Source organism: Micromys minutus (genome assembly GCF_963924665.1).
Source record: "Micromys minutus genome assembly, chromosome: 4".
In the NCBI taxonomy this organism is placed as follows: domain Eukaryota; kingdom Metazoa; phylum Chordata; class Mammalia; order Rodentia; family Muridae; genus Micromys; species Micromys minutus.
Window position 1 is genome coordinate 84,446,450 of NC_137973.1, and position 26,346 is coordinate 84,472,795.

General features: G+C 42.5%; 2 protein-coding genes across 2 annotated transcripts in view; one reads left to right on the plus strand and one right to left on the minus strand.

Moving 5' to 3' along the window:
* Nucleotides 1-457: 457 nt before the first annotated feature.
* Nucleotides 458-11,149, plus strand: ASB17 (ankyrin repeat and SOCS box containing 17; the record flags this gene model as incomplete). The annotated part of the gene is made up of 3 exons (XM_080915219.1): nucleotides 458-858; nucleotides 8,070-8,349; nucleotides 10,943-11,149. 3 exons carry the CDS (start codon nucleotides 458-460, stop codon nucleotides 11,147-11,149), a joined length of 888 nt encoding a protein of 295 aa, XP_080771345.1.
* Nucleotides 11,150-14,951: 3,802 nt separating this feature from the next.
* The window catches only part of MSH4 (mutS homolog 4), a gene marked incomplete at both ends in the record, with an annotated part of 44,754 nt that continues 33,359 nt past the window's right edge, over nucleotides 14,952-26,346 (minus strand). The window contains 4 exons of the mRNA XM_080916479.1: nucleotides 14,952-15,143; nucleotides 17,466-17,554; nucleotides 19,306-19,480; nucleotides 25,481-25,609. Coding sequence (XP_080772605.1) covers nucleotides 14,952-15,143; nucleotides 17,466-17,554; nucleotides 19,306-19,480; nucleotides 25,481-25,609 — 585 coding nt within the window. The remainder of the gene's footprint in view (nucleotides 15,144-17,465; nucleotides 17,555-19,305; nucleotides 19,481-25,480; nucleotides 25,610-26,346) is intronic.

The following is a 26,346-nucleotide window of genomic DNA, read 5'->3' on the forward strand; positions in this document are numbered from 1 at the left end:
GTTTGTAGCAAAAAATTCTAAAACCAAGTTTCTAGATTTTACTAGGATGTTACGTGTGGGGATGTAGGAGTAGCTACTACTCGGGAAAGAACCTGTGAAGGCGGAGTGGGCAGTGCTGGGCAGAACTCACAGCCGCGCCTGACTAGGCTCACATTACTAATTAACACCAGTGTGTAGGTGATGTGCACAGCAAAGACTGAGTGGGAAGCTTTGTATATTTAAAACTGTCCCCTTAGCTCTCTTGCATACTGTTGCAGGTCTTTCAAATGTCCCCAACTTCACAACTACCTCAGTTTTCTGACCCAGGCTGATGACAGCTCTGTGAGTATTGTGATGTCACCCCTGCTGCCTTCGCTCTGGCTGCTGAAGGGCATGTCTGAGCACATTCTCAAAGCATGTGGTAATGGAAGGATGGCTTTAGGACTGTCCACCGTGCTCTTTCCTCCCTCAAGAAGCAATGAATAACTCTTCCAAATTGTGCCGGAAGACTTCTTTCCCGAGAGGTAATATATTCTGCAACCTAATTGACAAGATAGTAAAGAGACCCTCCCTGCAGTTTCTGGGTCAGTGGGGCTGCCACTGCTATGAACCCAGGATTTATAGAACACTGGCAAAAATCCTGAGGTATGTTGACTTGGACGGCTTTGACATACTCCTCACGGACTATATTGCTTTTGTGGAAAAGTCAGGGCACCGTTTCGAACTCAATTTTAACCTGGAGTTTACTGAAATATGCGTGAACACCATTCTGTACTGGGTTTTCGCCAGAAAGGGTAATCCTGACTTTGTGGAACTGCTGCTCAAGAAGACGAAGGACTATGTCCAAGACAGAAGCTGCAGCCTGGCGCTGATATGGAGGTAATCCCGTGGTTTGTCCACAGAGAAGTGTGTCTGTGTGAGTGCAGTAATGTCTTCTTAGGTCAACGTGCATGGTGGGGCTTGTCACTAGCTTCATTGTGGACCCTGAATTTTACCTGTAGAGTGCACAACCAAGTCATAGTGTGGACCCTGAGTTTTACCTTTAGAATGCACTACCAGGTCATTGTGTGGATGCTGAATTTTACCTGTAAAGTGCACTACCAGCTCATAGTGTGGACCCTGAATTTTACCTGTAAAGTGCACTATCAAGTCCTAGTAGATTTGCTCAAGTAAAGTAAATGCATTAAAAATTCCTTAAAAAGAAACAGACCTTTCCTTACAGTGTTCTGTGGTCGCTTCTCTTGCTCTACTGAGATTGCACACTTGCAATGCACACAGTTCACTCAGAACTTTCCTATCACAGAGTCAACACAGAGCTACTCTGTGTCCGATCTTAGTTTGATTTCAAATCTTCCACAATCGAGTTCAGCCAACTTCTAACAGCCTGAATTTATCTCTCTGACAATGTTTAGGAAACTATAAGCTTCCGGTGACTGACTTGTAGCTCAAGAGTTTGATCCAATGTCAATTAGTTCTCTGGCTTCAGGTCTCAGCCTGATTAGAATAGTTGGGAATTGACTCCTCCCTTCCACAGGACATCTGCCATGCTATGCACAGTGGCAGGAACAGCTGTGCAGTGATACACAAGGCCCAGGTCAGAGATTGGGCAGGGTGGGTTACGCCTGGAACAGCCACGCCTCCTGGATGCATCCTTAGACAACGCAGGAAAGTGCTCCTGAATGATCGTCCCAGCACGTGAATGGGTAGCTGGGGGTCTGAAATAGTAAATAAAATCCACAATAGGATTTGTGGTGGACTGAATATTCTTGGCCCATGGGAAGTGGCGCTATCAGGAGGTGTGGCCTTGCTGGAGGAAGTGTGTCACTGTGTTGGCAGGCATTGAGGGTTCCTACCACTCCGGTCCCACCCAGGGTGGAAGAGTGCCTCCTCTTAGCTGTCTACACAAGATAGTCCCTTTCTGCCACCTTCCGATAAAGCTGTAGAACTACCGTGCCTGCTTGGATGCCACCATGCTTCCTGCCATGACGATAATGGACTGACCCTCTGAACCTGTGAGCCAGCCCCAATTAGATGTTGTCCTTATAAGAGTTGCCTTGGTTCTGATGTCTCTTTAGAGAAATGAAATCCTAATTAAGACAGGTCTTTTCGTCATTTTAAATGTCGTTTTATGTAGTTACAGCTTTGACTAGATTAAAGGCCAGATGAGGGAAAACGACAGAGGAAGTGAACATGACAGACATCCCTAAGTGTGTGCTGTGGGGTGAACTTGAGGCCTGGCATGCCCAGCTCCTCCAGGCCTCCTCCCGTGCCCACACGCTCACTAGGAAAGCAGCTGCCTTGCTCTCCACTGTGTATGGGGCAGTTTTTAAGTTGATAGATTCTGCTGTGGACTCGGAATCATCCAGATCATTATCGCTGTCCCCAACTGCTGCTATCTGAGCTTGCCACATGGAGCAAAACAGAAGACCAGACTTGACTCAACCAAACTGGACGTATCATCCTCCAAACCTCTCTGCTTCTCAGCTCAGTGAGACGCTGGCCCCACTGCGCAGGGCAGATTTGGGGTTTATTCTTGGTTCTTGCATTCTCTTGCCATCACTTCGGTGAGTGCCTTTGACTGTCTATAAAGTCAGATCCTACTTAGTTCCATGATCTCTCCTCGTGTCCTGTCCAGGCGGAGCCTCTTAACCAAGACAACGCTCTCAATGTGTCAACTGTTTTAGGCTAGTGTACAAAATAATGGTTTCACTATGACATGTTCATGAACTGGTGTCACTGTGCCTTAGTCCTCCCCTCCCCCGCTGCCTCCCATGCCTCTCCCTATCATGTTTCCTAACAGTGCCCTTCTGCATCCACAACACGTTGTCATGTGTGTATGTACACACAGATATTAGTCGAAATTGTCTATAAGAGGAAAGCATTAATATTTAGTCTTCCTCCCATTACTGCCCGTTTTTTATTTATGTGCACACACCAGACATGAAAGCGAACATGGCACTTGACATTCAGGTATTAGTGTATTTGACTTGACAGAATCATTTCTAGCTCCATCTCACGTATTTACGCCACTTCGAACATCAGGTTCTAGAAATACCCTTTGTCATACTGATGGGCGTTTTATTCAGATTGCCTTAATGGCTCCGATATGAATTATCCAGTTTAAGACACATGCCAGTTTGAGCTGTCCAGGGTATATTCGTGTCGCGATGTGCAAGTGGCTATCCATAGCGCCATCTTTGATGGCTCTGCTTCTACTTCTACTCCGTTCTGACATGTTGGTTTTGTCTGCTGCCAGCAGTGCAGACATGGGCGCCTACACTGCTCTCGCCCCGCCCCACCCTGAGCAGCATCTTTCCACCTGCTGTGCAATGAGCAAAGGGAAGGCCATGATGCTCCTACAACCCAGGCCTCTTGGGCAAATCCATTCCATCTGGAACCAAAAGACTTTCTCTCACGGCCCATGAGGCTCCTCCAGCGTGGCTGGCTGTCTCCCGTGGCCTCAGCTTTACCCTCTGATCCTCACCGACCCCCTTATTTTTCCTTCCAGGCACCCACACAGCGATACAGCTAAGTACATGCGTCTCCTAGTCTTTGTCCAGATGTGACCGTTCCGTGATGTTCTGTCTCCGCACTCCTGCATCTCCTGGTGTGCCTAACTACTTATTCTAGCCAATCTTATCTTTGCTGCAGGACTCATCTCCTTCTCCTCTTCTCAGACACTGTGATAGAGGCTTGTTCGCTGTGCGGATCCTGACATGTTAGTGATTGACATGCACACCTTGTTAGACACCGAGGGCCATGGAAAAGACAGGAGGGAACAGATAGAAAGCTAGAGAGGAACCCGAGACTGGAATGACCAGGAAAACAAACCTTCTAGAAAGTACACTATGTTAAACACCAGGGGGTACACTATTATGAAAAAATGTTTATTTGATATGTCAGCCAAAGGAGAATGTAGAAAAATTAGATGTATATCTGCAGAGCGAAGCCATTCTGTATCTATACAAAAACATTATGTTTCACTTCATAAGCATGTGTGACGAGCTTTGAGACACAGAGGGCTCAGTTCATTAACCTCACAGTTAAAAGCCAGCCCTTGCTTTGCCTGCCTGCCTCTCTTCATCCATGTAAGCACTGCTATAATTAACTGTCAGGACAGATTAGGCAGAGCTGGTTTTACAGTTCCATACTCTTTAAACCCAAGGATTAATCACACGTCGTATGAATTCAGAGTAGATGTTTAAATCTCATTTTAAACATATTTGAGTTTTAGTCATGTTCCAACATTGTTCAATATTCATTAAAATCTCCTAGAGGCAGTGTAAGTTTTAACACACCTGAACCTTAGTGCTCCTGAGTCTTATCAGTGACCGCTTGCTTTGTCCTGAGTTTCCCGAGCTCCCTTAATTACAACAAGTCAAATGCCTTCTTAAAAACTAGCACGGTAAAAGAATCGAATTGCCTCTTAGAGGTTTAAATGAGTAAAAAGTGCCAAAAATCTTATTAGGATTGAAATCAAATTCAAATAGAAAGCATTTGATTGACCCCTACAGATTCTGTCTTTTGGCTCCCATAAATCCATTTGTGAGTGAAAACCAGTTACTTCTGTCCCTTCAACTAGGAAGAGCTCAGCTGACAGAGGCAGCTCCTGCCATGTTTGACGATCCAAGTTCCATCCCTGAAGCCTATATGGTGTAAAGAAAGACCTGATTCCTGAATGCTGTCATCTTATTTATACACACACACACACACACACACACACACACACACACACACAGGCTGGGGAATAGAAAACATTGTTCTATTGGGGCATAAATTTACAGAGCTCACCTTGTTCGACTTTAAGTGAAAAATGAATTTATAAAAATGCTAAGTAATTTTTCAAAAAAATCACAAGAGTTGCAGGTACAAAGGACCAAGGACCTCAGGAGGCCTCAGAGAGACCTCAGAGTAACCTCCTGGAGACCTCAAGGTAACCTCATGAGGTCTCAGAGTGACCTCATGAGACCTAAGGGTGACCTCAAGAGATCTTGGGGAGATCTCAGGGTGACCTCAGGAAGTCCTCAGGAGGACATCTGGAGTTCTATCGATCATATATATACTCACATATATATACATATGTATGTATATATACACACACATATATACATATGTATGTATATACACACACATATATAAATGAAGAAGTTGTGAAAAAGTTGAGATGGCCAGGAAAATACTGAATTCAGGCAAGAAAGAGAATAGCAGGTGAAAACGTACACATACACACACATACAAACAGTATCAGGAGCAGAATGAAGACAGGGCCGTATCCTGTTGTCTAAAATACTACATAACACTTAGTATACTGTTCCTTTAGGTGACAAAGCTCGACATTTTAGAGCTCTGTGAAACTAGGCTAGTGATTTTCTAACTGTACTTCTGGAGTTCTTGACTAGGGATCTGGTAAGAAGAGAGGGTTCTAGGACCCTCAAATCCACGTTTATTAGGAATGCTCCCATCCTAAACCATCCTAGTCCGCCAAGCCTTAGTTCTTAGGTACCTGACAATGACTATCCCAGGGAAAGGGAGGTGCCACTCCTCAGGGATTTACTGTCTACAGTAAAGTGCCATAGCAATGGTGTCCTGTGCTGTTTACAGTCTGCGGGAACTGCCTCTTTCATCTCTATAGCTACTGGAGGCCTAAAGCAGTTCACACACAAGGAGAAGCTGAGCTTGGAGACTGCCGATCCAAGTCACACGGCTGCTTAGGACTGAGGTGCTGAGCCGCAGAGGCTGGGTCTGCTCCATTTAGTGCGTCACAGCATTGTCCCCATCCTCTCAAATATGTGCAACTTTTACAAACTTCTCTTGTAGCTGCATGTGTGGGGTCAGAGGCAGCCGGTGGGAGTAGGTTCTCCTTCCACAACTTGGGTTCCAGGGATCAAACTCCAGGCTGGGTGCCTTCACCCACTGGCCATGTCATTGGTCTCTATTAGTTATTTTCCTGATGCTAAGATAAAAGCTGTGACCAAGGGAAATTATAGAGGAGTTCCTTTGGGTTTAGAGTTCCAGGGGATTAAGAGTCAACCGTGGGAGCAAGCTGTAGGCATGGCAGCTGGAACAGAAAGCTGAGAGCTCACCTCTTGAGTTTCAAGAACGAGGCAGAGAGAAACTGGGAATGGTGTGAGGCTTTTAATGCCTCAATGACATAGAAGACAGGGGACAAAATGTTCAAATGCATGACCTGTGGAGGACAACCCCAAACCCACACATGCAGTGCTAAAGGTCTGTTTTACTTGCTTGGCATAGCTGTCTGAAACCAATGCTGACTCTGTATGCTATTGATGCCGTCTGTAAAGTGTATCAATATTTGATTAGACTATTCAAGAGAACGTGAGAGGCGAGGTTTACGAATAAAATTCCTCTGCTTGATCTCAAAAGTCAAGTTTCTAGGCACAGTTAAGGAATTGTTAACTAACTGTCCAGGAGTTGTTCTGGTCAGGATGCCTTTATGCTTTCACTACAGGTATAGTGACTAACTCAGTAAGGAACACACCTTAGTCAGGGTTTTACTGCTGTGAACAGACACCATGACCAAGGCAACTCTTACAAATAGGGCTGGCTCACAGGTTCAGAGGTGCAGTCCATTATCATCAAGGCAAGAGCATGGCAGCATCCAGGCAGGCACGGTGCAGGAGGAGCTGAGAGCTCTACATCTCATCCAAAAGAAGCCAGGAACAGACTGATCGTCCTCAGGCAGCTAGGAGGAGTGTCCCCAAGCCCACCACCAGAGTGACACACTTCCTCCAGCAAGGCCACACCTTATAATAGTGCCACTCCCTGGGCCAAGCATATGCAAACAGTCACATGAAACAATTTCAAATGCTCTATGTCATTTCATTTCTGACACAGGGAGTTAAAAATACTGATGTCCAGGCACCATGTGACACTCCAAGATCTAGATTTAAAAGTGTTTGTTATTATGTTATGTTATGGGTGCTTTCCCCGCAGATGTCTATCACACACATGCCTGGTGCTCCTGGGGCCAGAAGAGGCCATTAGACCCCCTGGAACTGAAGTTTAGACAGCTGTGGCTGCCGTATGTGTGCTGGGAAACAGATCCAGGCCTCTCAAAGCACAGCAAGTCCTCTTAACGCTGTGTCAGTCCAGCTCCAGCCTCTTAAAAACTGTCTTGCAATGCAGCCCAAGCTAGCTAGGCATTCTAAATATTTTTTACGTGTGCTTGGTGTGTGTGTAGACCAGGAGGCAAACTTGAATGAGCCAGGGTCTTTCACTAAACCCAGAGCTCATCAAACACATCGGCTAGTTGGCCAGGGGCTGAGCCTCAGAACTTCTCCTACGTCCTGATCTCCTCGGCACTGAGATTACAAACACAAGCCGCGTTTGTTGTTTTAACATCGGCTCTAATGTTTGCATGGCAAGAGCTCCACTGTCTGAACTACTTCTCCAGGGTTAAACTTTACTCTTCAAGGAGCCTCAGACAGTCTCCCCACAATCACATTCTGATGTTATTAGAATGGAAACACAGGACTAGGCTGTTTGTACTTGTCTTTCATGTCATTTCCACTAAGTTCAGCTTCATGTCCAATACACGACTGAAAAAAAGCAAAAAGATACTAAAATGATCGATACTTCTATTAACAAACTGCACTGGAGGGACTTCTCTGCCTGCTCTTTCAAAGGACCCAAAGTCACCCACATCATTCCAGCTCCAGAGGACCTGACACCCTCTCCTGTCCTCCCCAGGAACCCATACATGCCATAAGTGCACATAGACGTAGACACGTAAGTATAAGGAGCAGTGTGAAAACCTTGCCTTTCATTTTCACTTTACATCTGCAGAGTGCGGTAAGGTTTATGCCCCCACCGGCGTGGGAGACACATTAGTAGCACAGCTGCCGTGACCAAGAGCTTTGTGCACGCTGTAAACCTGTGCTTGTTTTCACAGATGTAAAGGGGCTTCAGCATTTGGTGGGAGTTTTCTTTCCTCCTCCAGTTTTGTCTACAGTTACAATGCCAAATTAAGACATTACATGTGAACATTAGTTACATGGTGCTCACAGATAGCTTTCATTACTGCTGTGACAAGTGTTGATGACCCTGCCTCCTCTGCTTCCGGCCTGCAGAACCTTCACACCCGTGTACTGCCCCAGCCCCCTGAGTGGCATCACACCTCTACTCTATGTGGCTCAGACAAGACAGTCAAATATCTTAAAGATCCTCCTGCAGTACGGAATCCTGGAAAGAGAAAAGAATCCTATCAACATTGTTCTGACGATACTACTTTACCCTTCGAGAGTGAGGATAATGGTTGATCATGAGCTGATTGATATTCAAGAAGATGCCAAGACATGTTTAATGCTATGTTCCAGAGTGCTTTCTGCGATCTCAGTCAGGGATATAGAGGTAAGCACAGCACTGCCCTTTCCAGGGGGTGGGAGTGGCATGGGGGGCTAATCAGAGAAGCAGAGCGGTGTTCTATGTTCTATGGGGAAAGCAGAGCACTGCTCTTTGGAAGTGCAATCTACCATCAGTGGGTGTTAGGATACAATTATGAAGGCAAAAGTGCAGAGTATTTTTTAACTTACACGTTATTTTCAATGGTGAGTTAATGACTATGTATATGCTCAGTAATTTAAAATGAGGCAAAATTCAAATTAGCTAAAATTAGTCCTTCAAATGTTGATTTTTTTTGTCATAGTGAACTTCAAGATGGCAAAGATGAATGTCATGTAGACATTTTAGTGTTGAGTAAACTGTTATATTTCAATAACACCATACTAAGATGTCTATCTTATAAGAACAAGATAAGTTAGATTTTAACAGCTCTTCTTTACAGTAGAATATTTTAAAATGGCAGCTCCATTTCTTCTCACAAATACAAATTTTCCCATTTAAGATCCCAAAGCAATTTTAAGCATTATAGAAATATAAAGACATAAAATATTTATTCAACTGAAAATATCTCTCAGAAATATAGAGATCTTTCCTTAGTAACATTTTGGGACTAGACCGAGTTAGAGAAGAAAATCACCCATATATCAGCCATAATTAGGGAATGTTCTTCAAAATGAATTGCAAATTACAGTATCAAACTGTACCATGTCCATTAACAGCAAGAAGTTAAATAATCTATATATAGAGAAGCTAGTCCTATAAATAACCAACTTAACAAGGAACCAACAGTTCTTCTAGTCTTTAGAAGTGTAAGTTTAGAAACAGACTTATAAGGGCATAAAATACTGATTCTTAAATGCCTTGATAATAAATACTAATGTGTGGGTCACTTGTAAGGCAAACAAATTGTTCAGGTTATAATTGGCAACCTATTTTTGAAAGAGACCATACTTAAATTGTTTTCAACTTTAAAATTTGTATTGGCTATTTTATTTACATTTTAAATGTTATCCCCCTTCCTGGCTTCCCCTCCAAAAAACGCCTATCCTACCCTTCTCCCCCTGCTTCTATGAAGTTGCTCACCCACCCCCATTTCTACCTCATCACCCTGGCATTCCCCTACACTGGGGCATCAAGCTTTCCCAGGACCATTGGCCTCTCCTCCCACTAATGCCCAACAATGCCATCCTCTGCTACATGTGCAGCTGGAGCCATGGGTCCCTCCACAATTACTCTTTGGTTGGTGGTTTAGTCCCTGGGAGCTTTGGGGGTCTGGTTTGTTGATATTGTTGTTCTTCCTATGGGGTAACGAACCCCTTCATCTCCTTCAGTCCTTCCCCTAACTCTTCCACCAGGGTCCCCACGCTCAGTCTAATGGTTGGATGCAAGCATCCTCATCTGTATCTGTGAGGCTCTGACAGAACCTCTCAAGGAGTTATTTTCATGTCTTCACTTATTTTTTTTTTACATCTTTGTTTCATCATAACTGGTTGGCCTGCGTGGTTATTACAGATTACATGGATTTTAGACCAAGTAAAACCATAACAAAAAGCATTAGTATAGAACTGATCAAAGTCACTTGACAGGTAGAGTTCTCACCCAGACTCCAAACAACCAAAGTGCAGCATCTCCAGCGGACGAGCACTGTGGAAAAGGTGCGGTCAGGGTCCCTCTCCCCGAGGAGCTGGTCACCTCTGTACTTCCACCACAGCTCCTCACATGGACATATTTAAGATGATAAATGTCTCTATACCACACCCCTGAGAGCATAGACACTCTATCTACTTTGCATACCTAATAATTATCCGAAGTACCCTCCTCAGTTGAATACACATTAGACAGTCTTTAAACAGTTGATTGTTGGATAAATAATGAACATGTGGGTGTCTAACATAGCTGGATGAGCGTGGCGAGGCCTGCAGAGTGAAGGTTTGCTTGGTGTTAGCGGTTTTTATTGTATTGTGGTACAACTGGAGGTACCATGAGGCAGTTTTGTAGTTGGTTTTCTCTTTCTACTGCTATGTGAGTCCCTATAAAATCTCTCTTAATGCAGCAATATCTTTTCTTTAGCATTTAATGTTCAAAACAGAATCTTTAAACAGATGGTTTCATAAAACTTTAAAAAAACAAACAAAACAAAACTCTCCTGTTACTGGAGAAGGTCTCCACTGAGGTCTTGGCATTCTACATGGTTTGGGTCTGACTGGGGAACATGTAGGATTTACATCATCTGTTTCCAACTTGAAACCAACAGACTTGGACTTTGGGAAGAGGAACAGAGCACGGATTCATTTTAGCTTTCCAGATGAGTCTTGCATGTGGCTGTGTTGACATTGCCTCTAGAAAAGACGGTAAAGCAGATGATCCGTCTGAAAGGAAGAGCTTCCCTGTCCATAGTTTAAATTTTGTTTAGTGCCTTTCACATATCACTGGAGAAAAAAATTGGAATAAAATGCCTGCAAATAAAAAGGCTTAGATAAAGGTTATAAGGGATATATAAATTCAGAATCTCTTTTCTGAATTTGAATAAAATAAAAAACAAAAGTTCTGAATCCTTTGGACCATTCTAATGGTTACAAATAACAGTTTCAATTTCTTCCAGACACAGCTGAGCTTAGGAAGACGCCCAATTATTCAAAATTGGTTAGACTACATCCCCCCAACAAGATACAAAGACCCATGTGAACTTGTCCACCTCTGCAGAATAACCATCAGGACCCAACTGTTGGCTAGCAATATGCTCCCAAATGGAATATTTTCACTTCTAATTCCTACTCGTCTACAAAACTTCCTGAATTTAGAAAGCTAACATGCATATCTATGCTGTTCCTTAGGATGGTAGCACTGTACAATTTAGAAGTTAATAAACTGTTAACTTCATACAATTTTGTTGTACGTCTGTTAGAACATATGTTTGGAGGGGGGCTAGAGTTATTCCCCAGTGGTTAAGAGGCAAACCTTAGATCAGTTCCCAGCACCCACAGGATGGCTTGCAGTCACCCACAACTCCAGTTCCAGGGGATGTGATGCCTGCTTCTGACCTCTATAGGCATCAGGCATGCACATGGTACACACAGACTCATTCAGATAAACAATCTAAAAATGTTTTAAAGAAGATATATTTTCATATGTCCTAAGTACAACACTTGTATACAGTGTGGAATAAATTATATGATTAGATAAAAGGAGATATATTCTGGTATAATAACATAATGTTCAGGAAGTGTTAGGCATTCTGGAGGAAATCCACGTAAGGAGGTAGGTCTGTGCCTGGCCAGTTGAGACCACAGCAAAGCAGTCTTGATGGACAGGGGACTGCTCATCTCAACTGTGGAGGCCAAACACATCTGTAAGTTTGCTAGAACTCATAGAGCTGTACATCACAGAGTTACTTTAACACTTGGCTCCTAGGCCTGAGGATAAGCTCCCTTTGTTTTCCATCCCCAAGAGTTTTATATCGAGACCTGCACACCACCCTGCTATAGAGCTGATTCTGCGGACAAAAGGCTAACCAGCAACACAACTGAGGTGAATTAAGGACGTGTGTCAGTTACTCTCTGTTAATAGGATCAGACACCATGACCAAAAGCAACTATGGAAAGGTTTATAGTTCCAGAGAGGCTACATGTCCACAGTGGGGTGGGAGTGGGGTCACGATTCAAGAGGCAGGAAGCTGACAGATCACATTCAAATGACACAGGAAGACACTGAAGCAGAAAGAGCAGGAAGTAGGGCGAGGCTTAAATTCTTCAAGTCCACCCCCAGCGCAATGCTCCCTCTAGCAAGGCTCCTCATCCTAAAAGTCCTACAACCTTCCTAACAGTGCCACCAAGTACTCAACAGACACGCCTATGGAAGGTCTTCCTCATTCAAACACCATGGAGGCCTATCTATGGGGACACGCATCTATTCCATAAAAGCAGGCCACAGGAAAAATAGCAAAGATGGCAGAAGATCTTAAAGCCAAGAGCTGCTTCCCAGTGTCCACCTCAGTCAGGACAGCTTGGTATCTGCAGCTCACTTGCTTTGTAGCAACACAGCGTAGGAGAAAGTAATCTTAAGAAATAATAAAATAATGAAAAAAGAAATAATAAACTATTTTTTTTTGAGACAGGGTTCCCCTGTGTAGCCTTGGCCATCTCAGGACTTGCTCTGTAGAACGAGCTGGCCTCGAACTCACAGATCTGCCTGTCTCTGCCTCCAAAGTGCTGGTTAAATGCATGCACCATCCTGCTCCCCCTGCTTCATAAGCCTGTTTTCAGTTTAGTCTCTAAAATAAAAATAGAGTTTTAAATGGTGAAAACTCTTAGAAGTCCACTGGCGTTGAGCACTGTGGTAAGTGAGAAGGTGACTGAGGAGTGGTTTGATACATCTCTATTTTCATCGGAATCTGGACTGCTCAGCTCCCACCTGTATGCCGTCCTCCAGATCTAACACTGTTCCTCTGCTCTGCCTGCTTACAAAGCTGCCAGAAACATGAGCTACCTGGTTTTAAGGATAATACATAAAATAATCCACTGGAGATGTTAAGTAAGACCCAGTGAACAGAACCAGGCATGGCGGAACATATCTGTAACCCCAGGATTTGGCCAGCCTGGTCTACAGAATGAGTGAGTTTCAGGACGGCCAGGACAACATAGTTAAAACCTGTCTAGAAAATAAAGAAAAAAGAAGCAATTAAAGTTCAAATATTCTGATACTCTCTTTCATAGACATGGCAATAGGGAATATATAAGTAATAAACAAGACAGTATATATACTAAATACATTGTATTAATTTAATTCCTCAAAAATATGTATTTCATTTGGATTATGACTTCTTGAATACATCTGGCTATTAACATTGGAATAGTAAACCAACAGATAAACCTTTTTTTCCCTTTGAGACAGGGTTTCTCTGTGTAGCCTTGGCTGAACCAAGCTTAATAAAGTCAATATGTATTACCAATAAATTCTCAAATCATCCACACATTTTTAAATTATATAAAGCTTAAAAAGATGGCTCAGTTGTTAAGAGTACTTCTTGTTATTCTCCAGTACCTGCGCTAGATTCCCAAGACCCACACTGGGAGCTTACACCCATCTGATAACTCCACTCTGAGGGGTCCAGTGCCCTGCCTGGCCTCTGCTGGTACCAAATGAATGTGGCATGGCAGCTGGAACAGGAAGCTGAGAGCTCACCTCTTGAGTTTCAAGAATGAGGCAGAGAGAAACTGGGAATGGTGTGAGGCTTTTAATGCCTCAATGACATAGAAGACAGGGGACAAAATGTTCAAATGCATGACCTGTGGAGGACAACCCCAAACCCACACATGCAGTGCTAAAGGTCTGTTTTACTTGCTTGGCATAGCTGTCTGAAACCAATGGTGACTCTCTGTATGCTACTAATGCCTGTAAACTAGCACACGAAGTAAACACAGCATATGCATCTGTCCCAGTTATTACAACTCCCAAATAATGCTTCAGGGTGCACCCAAGTCCAGGGACTTAGTTGTTTAAGAAAACAAAACTACAGGGTACCTGAGAACTAAGACTTTGAGAGTCACCCACCTAGATGGAACTGTTAAAGAGCGACTGAGAAAAGGAGGCTCGTTCCACTTAAGAGATGGGTGGCATAGTTTTTAGTTTGCTTTTCCCTTTTATGAAACAACAGTGACCTTTGCGTAACCTCTGATTTGGTGGTGACATGGCTTGACTGTGAGGCACTGATTTACAAAAGAGCCTCATGTGAGCGTGTGCTTACTTCTGATTGTTTCCTCAGTATCACAGCCACATAGTGCGTGTGCATGTGGAGGTCAGAGGATGATTGTGCGAATGATTCTCTCATTTATTGTGTTATGTTCACATACATGTTTGTGGGTGTATAAACCATGGTGTGAATGATTCTCTCATTTCAGCACACAGGTTCCAGGAACTGATCTCAGGAGGTCAGGGTTGGCAGCAAGGGTTTGCTGGACCAAAACAAGATTTAAGCAAGATAAAAGTGTTCCCTGGGAATAGCCAAGAGAGGCAAATCAGTACTGTCTTCCTGTTACCTCTTCTGTAACGAGGGTAGCCAGAGAGTGAAACCCAGAAAGGACTCAACAGGTCAAAGCCAGAGTGCCGAGCACTGAACACAGGCTGCTCATGAGCCTGCCCCAGTATCTCGTGCTGCATTATAAAGTGTTCGTTTCCACCTTTAGGAATGGACTAAGACTCTGTCTTTACTCCCAGCACCATTATACTGAATTCATAATCATTTAGTGTTAGAATTTGGAGATACCACGTTAAGGTGTGGTTAAGTCATAGAGCATTAAGTCAGAATAGAATGCAAATGCTTAAAAGTAGCTTTTCAGACCTATTCTTTATTATATTTTTAAGCTAGAATACTCTGTTAACATTCTAAACATACACTTAATAGTGAACTACAAAGTTAATCTGACTTCACAAATGAAGTTTTGTTTTTCTAACAAAAACTTTTCTTGAAAAAGTTATCCCTTTAAAGCTAATTGAATGAATATTTTCAATCTAGAGTTTATAGGTGAACATTCTGAGATTAATATACTATAACTTTTAATTAAAATATAAAACTGAGCAACTAAGAGGCAATCCCTGTGTAAGCTGTAAACGAATCACTCCTCAGTCTTCTCTGGAAGGTCCTCAGCCCTGGGAAGGTCGCCTTCATACTTCTTCTTGAGATTACTCAGATATGTCCGCAACCTGTCTGGCTCCAGCTGGGAGTTGCGAGCGGCCTGGACGAGCCTTGTGGCGAGATGGTACACAGCTCTCTCCCTATCCATCTCAGGGGAGCTCCTCTGGTTGTGCTGTTATCAAAATATGAAATTAAATTATAAATGCATATTTAATTTATATCTTGGTATTATTTTATCTCATTTCATAGAAATAGAAACTCAAGGTATCACACATGCTTGAAAATGTGCTATCCTGGAGAATTAAATTACTCACATACATTTATTACTTTAGGAAGGACTTATATCCTTGCAAATGACATTTAAAGAAGAAATCCTGCTAAATCAGTCAAATTCATAAACGAAATACCAAGTAACAGAAAATTCAGCAGAGAGATAACTCTGCAAGCACATTTTGTTTTAAAAGGTGTGGACTGACACTTCACATTGCCATTCAGTGACACGACTGCAAATGTCACCCAGGGACAAGATGTCAGAAAACCATCTGCAGAAAGACACAACAGCTGTAGCTAACAGAAAATACTGCTTAAGGAGTAAAATACATTTAAAAATAAACATAAATGGAGATCTATAATTATAACTGGTTCTTAAACTATACTTAAGAATATCTAAAAAATAATATTTAAAATATGGTCCAACTGGACTTAAAGATTGGACAAAAAGCTAGTTTCTTTTAAACTTCAACTTACATCTCTGACTGAAGTAGATAAATGAACAACCTCAACCCCAACAACTTGGAAAATCTTAGTAAGTTTCCCAGAAGTATTCTCTCTTAAACTCTCTCTTGGTGGCAGACAATTCTCTCTGTAAATACATTTCCTTCTCCCACCACAGTAAAATGAGTACAGTTCAAGAAGGCAGAATAAGACAATCATGTTTAATCATGTGTTTGGTGCCTTGATTAGTTACTCTTATTTATGTAAAGGTTGTTGGGTGTTTCAGGCACCAACACTTGTGTGTGCATGTTTATGGGGCCTACAATCATGTACAGCTAGTGTGGTAGCAGAGCTCAAGGGCTTACAGTCTCGCAGTGCAGGCCTGTGTAAGCAGCTGATCATGGTATTTACGGGAAGGTCTGTTAGAGGGGGCACAGTGCTCAGAGACGGCAAGCTCACAGCCAGCACTGACCAGGAAGGCTAACAGATGACAGAGAATGAAGAACCAGTCTGGACTGACAGAAGTGCCCAAACTGGAGGGTTCTGGTAGAGAAACAGCTAAAGCAGGGACAGGAGAGACCTGGAATACAATCAGGGAGATGACACTCCACAGAGACACACGGGATGTGAAACTGACTGGGGTGGCCTAAGCAAACAAAGACCCTAAAGCAAAACTGGGCAACAAGGGAACCCTGAGCCATCAGAAACCGAGGAATAAGGACAGAAACCTCAGGGACCTTAGAATTTCGCGTTCTGAGTAATTACAGAAGACTTTAAAGGCTCATCTTCACCTTCTAAGCGGTGTCTGACAGCTCCTGATAAGACATGGTGACTATGCACTGGGAGACAATGTGGGTTAGGGAAGGAGAGTTAGCAAGAGTCTCAACGACTCTTGTGAGGAAGGGGCCACAGACAGCTGTGACGGAGAGGGACACTTGGGCGTGAAAAGACAAGTTCCCCCATCCCCAACAGATGATAATTTTATTTTTTATTTAAAAATAGATAAATATTTTGAAGGGTGGCTGACAAGATGCCTCAACATGTAAAGGTGCTTATCACCAAACTTAATGACCTGAGTTCAATCCTTGGGACCCACATGATAAAGAAAAGCTTTGAAAGCAAAAACATTCAAACGTTGCAGACTGCTTTTCTAAAATGTACATGTCGAATAGATGCACTTCTCAAGATAGAGTTAGCAATGATCATTTACAGGGACAGAGTTCTGGGTGTTATTAGTTGATCTGCGAGGGAAAAGATCAGGAAGTGAGATACCATGTGAGACGTAAACAAATGAAATGATTGATAACAAAAAAGTACCAACCTAATCTTTAAAAACAGATTTTCTTACTTAAAAAGTGGATTTTCTATCTTAAATATTGTGATTATGAACTATAGATAAAAAGCCACAATAATGCATATTAAAATATTTTACGCACTTCCCTACTGTAACACCATCCACCAAAAACAAAAACAAAACATGAGAAATAAAAACCCATGCAGAGTTGAAACTAGAGAGTCCGCTTTCTGCTCTTTGGTGCCTGATGCCCTCTGCCTCGAGCCCATCCTCCTCTTTACCTAATGTTGCCCTTTCTTCTTCAAGCTGACACACACCTGATTACATGCTCACAAGGGCACACATTACTTGAGCAGCATGTCTAGCTGTGTGGGAGTTCTTTACAATAAAGTATGTCATATAGTAAGGAAATGCAGATCTTAAGTGTCTTATTTCTACAAAGTTTGGGAAGTATTTGGGCTTTTTTTTTTTTTTTTTTTTTTTTACCAAAATTTGCCTTGTAATTTGTGTTGTGATCTCTCTGGCAACCAAGACAATTGATGGAGGAAGTGAGGAGGCCTCTGCAGCTTTTAATCCTAAAATTAAAAAAGAAAAATGGATTTAAATTAAATCATTGTTTCTGTGTAGTCTTAGCTGTGTGCTCCTCAATCTAGCAGACCAGTGAGCATGAAATTCCTCCATGACCACCTTACACAAATGCCAAGTATCAAGTACCCGTCGCCTGGTAGATGCCCTTCCACAGGCTTCTTATGGATGCCAAGTTGACTATATCATAGCTTCAAAAGCAGCAGAAGCAGCCCCATGGTCGCCGGAATCACTGGTTTCTGTGCTTACTAAATAGAACTGACACTTCGTAATTCACTGAGTCCTGACGACTCCATATCCAGGACACATTATCTCCATCCCACCCAACTCACAGCTGAAGGGAGAACGATACAGCTTACTAAACAACAAAACTATCCAGGTCCTTTCTTACTTTAAACAGTAAAGCAGGTTTTATTTTCCTCATAGGAGTCATATCCATAAATAAAAGTGATTTTTGAAGACTTCAATGTATGGAAAGTTGAAGATTTCCAGAACATGAGAATCTGCATGCTACATAATGATTTACATAGAAAGTAGACAAGAATTTAAGAGTGAAATGGTTTGAATACGCACTCGCGCGCGCGCACACACACACACACACACACACACACACACAGACTGAGAGAGAGAGAGAGAGACAGAGACAGAGACAGACAGACAGACAGTCAGTGATGGTTTGTATATGTTTGGCCCAGGAGCGGCACCGTTAGGAGGTGTGGCCCTGCTGGAGTGGGTGTGTCACTGTGGGCACAGGCTATAAGACCCTCATCCTAGCTGCCTGGAAGCCAGTATTCTGCTAGAAGCCTTCAGATGAAGGTATAGAATTTTCAGCTCCTCTTCCACCATGCCTGCCTGGATGCTGCCATGTTCTTACCTTGATGATAATGGACTGAACCTCTGAACATGTAAGCCAGCCACAATTAAATGTTGTCATTTATAAGAGTTGCCTTGGTCATTGTATCTGTTCACAGCAGTAAAACCCTAACTAAGACAAACATACACATATGTCCTGGAACTTGCTCACTAGACCAGGCTAGCAGACTCAGAGATCTGTTACTGCCTCCCAAGTGCTGAGATTAAAAGCATGCACCACAACCACCACCCAACTATGTATTCCGTTTTTAAGATTTTTATATTTAATTACAAAATGCCCTGAGAACAAAGTAACTATGGCAATAAGTGTACAGGAAATACAATATGTAAAATTACAGTTTACAAATACAATCTGTTACACTGGGGCTGAAGAGATGGCTCAGTGGTTAAGAGCCCTGGCTGTTTGTTCTTTTACAGCACCAATTCTCATTAATGACGTGATGGTTCACAGCCATCTGTAACTCCAGTTCCAGAGGATCCGACCTGCTTTTTTGGCTTCCTTGGGCAGCAGCCACATGGGGGTGGGATGAGGTGGGGTGCACATACATGCATGTATGCAAAAACCTCCTAGACAAAAAATGCAGAAAACTTTTTAAAAACCTGTTATACTTTCTAACAGGCCAGTGCGTCCAGGGCTTTCTTAAGTTATTCCAATGCTATAGGCTGGCTGTAATGTGTCCATTCAGTTGGTATCAACAGAAAGCAAAGAACATAAACCTATATGATATGAATTTGTCAAAGAAACTAGACTGTTGGAAAGCATATAAACACTTAGAAGAATGAGGAACAGGCAAATAAAAGGGAAAGAAGCTTTGCCTTAAGAGACATGCATTGTTTTGATGTCTGATTTAAATTCTATGTGCAGTACCATAGTTTTTTTCTTCTGTGAGTCCCCTGGAAAGTTTGTACGTATACAAAATTGCATCTTTATTTCTTGAGGTATTCTTCACATGCTGAACTTCAAAATGCATGTTTTCTACATTAAGATACAGGGTGTCGATATGGCACAGTTCCAGGAAGTGTGTGGTGAAGAGTGTAAATGCCTAGAACACAGAACAAACAATGAGGGTGAGCACGTTTAAATTATCTGGAAAACCCCATTCCAAAAAACATAACACATTAGCTTAACTTTCCAACTAGCTTGGCAAAGACAGGAGTAAAACAGTATCTTAGAGATGGACATGTTCAGGACAAGGGTTTTGAAAGTTGTATCCAATGAAAGGTCAGCTTTGTTTGCACACGCACAACATATCAATGTGAAAGAGACTGCCAGTCATGGTAGTGCACACCTTTAATCCAAACACTCAAGAGGCAGAGACAGGCAGATCTCTGTGAGTTCAAGGCTGCTCTGGTCTACAAAGAGTCAAGGACAGCCAGGGCTACATAGAGAAAACCCTCTCCCAACAAACAAACAAAAAATATGTTATGGAATAGTTTGAGAAATATTGGTCTTCTTTGTGGCCATCCTACCAAAGGTGATCTACAGATTTAATGCAATCCCCATCAAAATCCCAACACAATTCTTTAAAGACATGGAAAAGGCAATTTTCAGATTCATCTGTAAAGGCAAAATCCCAGAATAATGAAAAACAATTCTCAACAATAAAAGAACGGCTGGGGAATCACCATCCCTGACCTCAGGCTCCACTACAGAGCAACAGTGACAAGAACTACATGGTGTTGGTGCAGAGACAGGCAGGTTGATTCATGGAATAGGGCAGAAGACCCAGATATAAAACCACACACTAATGCACACTTGATCTATGACAAAGCCAAAAATATATAATAGAAAAAGGAAAGCATCTTCAATATATTGTGCTGGTCTAACTGGCTGACTATGTAGAAAAATGAAAATATACCCATATTTGTTACCTTGCACAAAGCTCAAGTCCAAGTGGATCAAGAACTTCAACAATAAAACCAGACACACTGAATCTAATAGAAGAGAAAATGGAAAAGAGCCTTGAACTCATTGGCACAGGGGAAATTTTCCTAAACAGAACTCTAATGGCTCACACTCTATGATCAAGAATTGATAAATGGGGCCTCATGAAACTGGAAAGCTTCTGTAAGGCAGAGGACATAGTCAATAAAACAAATTGACATACCCACAGAATGGGAAAAAAGCCTTTACTAACCCCACATCCGATAGAGGAATAATATCCAAAATATATAAAGAACTCAAGAAGCTAACCACCAGAAAACAAACAACCCAATCAAAAATGGCGTATAGAGCTAAACAAAGAATTGACAACAGAGGAATCTTGAATGGGAGAAGCACCTAAAGAAATGCTCAAAGTCCTTAGTGATCAGATAAATGCAAATCAAAACGACCCTGAGATTCCACAAGACAGCAATCAGAATGGCTAAGATCAAAACCTCAGGTGACAACACATGTTGGTGAGGATGTGGAGAAAGAGGAACACTCCTCCATTGTTGGTGGGATTGCAAACTGGTACAATCACTCTGGAAATTAATTTGGAGGTTCCTCTGAAAATTAGAAATAGATCTAAAGACTCAGCAATACCACTCTTGGGAATATATATACCCAAAAGATGCCCCACCATGCCACAGGATGCATGTTCCACTATGTTCATAGCAGCCTTATTTATAATAGCCAGAAGCTGGAAACAACCCAGATGTCCCACAACAGAAGAATGGATACAGAAAACGTAGTTCATTTACACAATGGAATACTACTCAGCCATTAAAAACAAGGGCATCCTGAGTATTCCAGGCAAATAGATGGAACTAAAAAATATCTTGAGTGAGGTAACTCAGACCCAAAAGGACATGCACAATATGTTCTCACTAATATGTGGATATTAACAAAGCAAAAAGTACAGAATGCCCACGATACAGTCACTCAAAAAGGTCAACAAGCTGAAGGGCCCAAGTGAGGATGTCTCAGTCCCACTTGGGAGGAAGAAGAAAGAAACCACAAAATGGGAAGGAGGGAGGGACCTGGGAGGGAAAGGAGAGGGGGACGGGGAGAGGGGAACATGATCAGGTATTGGGTGGGGGAAAAGGACTGAAGCCCTAGGGGTGAACTGGGAAGGGAATAAAATCTTGACTGTAAAAATAAAAAAAAAAAAAAAAAAATTTAAGACTCCTCAATAAATAATGTTCCTTTTAACAGCAATGTGTGTGTAATGTGAAAGAGACTAAGTTCTAAGTTACACATAGAATTACAGAATTCCCCCAAACCCATGACCGGTAGGTAGTGTGGATACAGCTGGGGTGTGTCCTGCATAGTTAACTGGTGTCACCTGAGCCTTAGTATGGCAACCCAGGGAGATGGCGTGTAAGAAGGAACAAAACCGAAGGCATTTTGAATAAAAAGTTCATTTTGAATAGGGGTCAAGTAAAGTTTAAGTTCCCAAGACCTCCCTAGGATGTCCTAGGTAACAAACACCCTGGTTGGCAAGTTGAGACATGAAAGCTGGGCAAGTCACGCTGCCATAGTTGAATGACCCAGCCAATGGAATAACTGAGCCGCACATACATGTTCCTAAGGAAGGCTAATCCAAACAGGCGGCACACCTTGCACGTATGTCCACAGCATTCTGGCTCAGGGCATCAGTAGCAGCCTGAATACACGTTTGTCATCTGTTAAATACTCGCTAAGATGAACATTTGAAGACGGTCAGCTACTGAGACTGTGCTGCTGTCCCTGACTCATCAGATCTTGCTTTGCAGGACTCTTGTTATGTCTTGGGTTTTGTTAGACTTTTGGACCCCAACAGAGGGACCTTTAAGAGGAGTGGCTTAGTGGGAAATCACTAGACACAGCTTTCAGGAGTTACTTTGGTCTTGTGGAGTGAAACTCATGGAGTTACTGATATAAAGGAGTCAAATTGGCAACTAAACTGCTTAGCCGCTAATGGCTGTCTAATAATGTGCTTCAAAACCATGCATCAAGGGATGCAGACGTAGCTCTGTGGTAGAGCACTGGCTTCCCATGTGCCAGGCCCTGACCTGGGTCCTTTCAGCACGCACATATGCCCGCAAGACCTTTATAAACTCTCTCAGGTTAATTCAACATAAAAATGACTGTTCACCTGTCCCCAGAGGCACAGCAGGCTTGGCTGCTGTGTCACGTGGACGTCAGTAGGTGGCAGAGAGGAGAGAGGCTCTGTCTGAGCTCAGTGTTCTGACCTACGGACAGCTGAATAATGGGGAGTACCTTAATGTTCACTAAAAAAGTGAGCCTGGGTCCCTCATGCCACAGAACCCACGAGGGAGGGAGTCAGAGGCAGATGACCGTGCAGGTGAGAAGCAAGCCCGAGATCACCACATCTGATGCCATGTGACCTGCTCAGCAACCTAGCCTGAGATAACCACCAGTCTGGTGCTGTGCAGGCCTCAGGGGCCAGCCCATAGCCAAAATGACCCCTTCCTGATGTCATAATGCATGGGTGGGGCTTAACACTTCTGAGAGCACACCTGAGATGACCCGGGCACCACTGAGAGTAGCAAATGAGTAGCGCAGGAATAAACAAGGAGAAGCACAAGGAAGTGGGCACAGTGAAGAGTCAGAGCTGGAGAGGTGAGGAACAGCCTGATGTGAGTAGCCGGTGATGCCACCAAAGGTCATGGTCCTGGCCAGTGTGACACCAGAGGGCCACATCTGGGTCCATGGCCCTGCAGCAGCAAGGGTCTATTACCACCAAAGGCCAGGTATCCAGGTCTAAGCTGCCGCCTGGGGAAATGTTGATGTTTGAGGGCTATGCACTGGTCCCACCCTTCACCTGGGCATCCTGGGAGAGTGGCCATGGTGGCATTAGAGCAGGAGGGCTGAACCCACACCTAGACAGCTGCCGTGCTCAGGAGAGTGAGAACAGACATCGTCCAGGAAGCACAGTAGAGCTGGCCCTGGTTGCAGGAGTTTCAAGTGAGCCATCCCCAGGGTATGAACATGGGAGAGCCCGCCCTGCCACTCATCTCCCTCCTCTTTGCCCCATGCCACCTGTCACAGGCAGGAGACCTGGCCCTGGGATCACTAAACAGGAGAGCCGGCCCTGCCCCTCACCAACTGCAGCACTCAGTAGAGCATGCCATGCATCCGACCAGGGCAGCACAGCAGAGCTGGCCCTGGTGGAAAGAGAACTGATGAGTTATCCCAAGGGCATGAGAGAGTGAGAACTGACTCTGCCCCTTCCTGGCTTCTGGAATGGCTGGGCCAGCAGAGCAGAGGAATGCCCTGGTGGTGTGGGAGTGGGAGAACTTACCCACTGGCTTACAACTCAGGTACCACCCAGGCCCAGATCCAGAGCTTTACGTTGTTCTGTTCCAACATCCACCTCATCTATGAACTGCTGGAGTGTGTGAAGGGAATGGTCCTGCAGATCCAAAGCTGCAGGACCTCCACCACACAGAACAACAGGATGTCCAAGAGGAGTCCTGGGTAAGGACCCAGTGTTGGGTGTAACAGAAGCCAGAGGCCTCTAACCAGAACAATGACTCGCCGCAATGAACAACCGCAAGTGAAGAAGTGTGGACAAAAGGGCATGCTGTGTGACACACTATTTCACACTACAGCTCCACAATGAGGTTTTCCTCCCTCCTGAGGGAAGGGGTCGCATGGGCAAAGAGTATGAAGGGAGGGGAGACAAGTGGGATTGGGGTGCATGATGGAAATTCACAGAGAACCAATATAAAGTTATTTTCAATGGTATCTTCAGGGACTATAGATTGCAAACATTATGCTAGACACCAAGGGTTGGTTTTAAGTTAGAAAACTAACTGTAAACATCTTAAAACTAAGAGGCAACTTAAAACTACAAGCTTCTAATTTTCTTCTAGAAAAGGGATATTTTAAACTGTTGTTGGAGATAACTATTCTTAGACATTCCAGAAGATCACAGAAATATTCAATCAGGAAACGGAATTTGTATCAGTCAGGGTTCTCAAAAGGATCAGACCAAGTGTGGGTGTATAGTGCATGTTTACACATGTGAATTCATTATAAAGATTTGGTTCATGATCACAGTGGCTAACAAATTGTATAATCAATAATGAAATTTTTGGAAGCTTAAGTTTCAGAAGACCTATGAGGTAATTATAGCTGAATGTCACCAGGCTTCAAGCTGGAATGGACATACCAGAGTCTGAAGAAAGCAGAAACCATCCTGTAGACTGCTGGCAGACAGACAAGTGCTCTGCCGACTCTTGGACAGTCAGCCGTTAAGATCTTTCAGCTTTCATCTTGCTGGGCAGAGCCTATACCCACAAGAGAGGGCTCTCTGCTCAGTCTACACTCACATGTCCACTTCTAGAAATACCCCACAGACATAATCCAAATGATGTTTAACCAACTAGTCAGACTGACATATGAAAACATCCATCACAAATACTAATTTGTTTTTTATCTTAAGTGATATGTGCATCTTGTTCATGTGGAAAATTCTGGCTGACATTTGAAATTACATAAAATATGTGTATTACCACTACTTTTGAGTTGTTGCATATTTTTATTAATATATCAAATAGTTTTTCATTCTCTATAATGAATCATTGTAGGCTCTTGTTTAAGGTTAAAAAATCCTTAAAGACACTTTTAGGTATTTTAATTATGAAAATTGTGCTTTTGCATTTCTCATAGCTGAGTATATTTTAAATAGTCATCTATGAAATAATTTTCCAAATTAGCTTAATAACAGAGCAAAAATTACTTTTACAAGGTTTGTGAGAACCTGTTTCTTTAAAAGATGCTGGTTCCTTTGAGTATTCTGTTCTACAAGGCCACAGAGATTTTCACATGTGGAAACGTGCTATCTTCAGATGGTCAGACTTTATAATATGTAACATCTTCATATTTTGTTATTTAGATTAAATAAAAGGCAACTGACTTTTGCATTATCTGTAGGCCTCAATTTTACTCATCTATATCTTGTATGCAAAACAGTAATTATTTCTACTTTCATCAGAATGGAAACAAAAATGTCTGTAATGTTCTTTTTTTACCAAAAGTATTGAATACTGATACAATTCAATCATGTTACATACATGAAACATGCCATTTAGAAGGAACAGGGGCATACCTTTATGCTCAGCAGATGCTCACACACAGCATAAGAAATTCCAATCCCTTCTTCTGTATTAGTGCCTCTGCCAAGCTCATCAATTAAGATGAGAGACTTGTCATTAGCATTATGAAGAATATATGCTATCTGGAAGACATAATTTAATACTATTCATTAAACCCAAGCAATGCTGTTCTCTAGAAAACAAGTGAAATTGGTCCCTTTATAAATATGTCTGAAATTTATTTTAATAGAGAAATCCTGCTGAGCAGAAAATAATGCATTGCTTCTCTTTCAGGCAATCTCATAACTAGTAATTCTATTCAAATAGTTCATATATAAAAGCAGACATCTACAACAAACAGTATTATCTACGACATGAAGCACATCAGTGAACTAAATGCTTAAATAAGACACAAAGATGGCTGTTCTCCACAATTTACCAATCTCCATCATACAATGTTGAAAACCAACGCAAAATGTATTACTTGAAAACTTACTTACATTTGCTAAAGACAAAACAAGATATTAAGAAAAATATATTTAAGAAATTTAAATCCATAGCCAACAAGACTTAAATTGATAGACATCATTTCCCTCTGGAGAATATCAACCTCTTTCTCAAAATACAGAATTCCACCCAATTGTATTATAACACATTAGGTTTTTATGTAACAAGGGATCTATTTAAAGATATACTTCCTAGAGATACAGGCACTCGGCTATCCTCTCAGCACTTAGAAAGACAGGTGAATCTCTGTGAGTTTGTGGCCAGCCTGAGAGGGCTATTTATAGTGATATCCTTTCTCAGAAATAAATAAGTAAAATAAAAGACATACCTTCATGTATCTAGACTACTGACAAAATCTCCACAGGCATTCTAT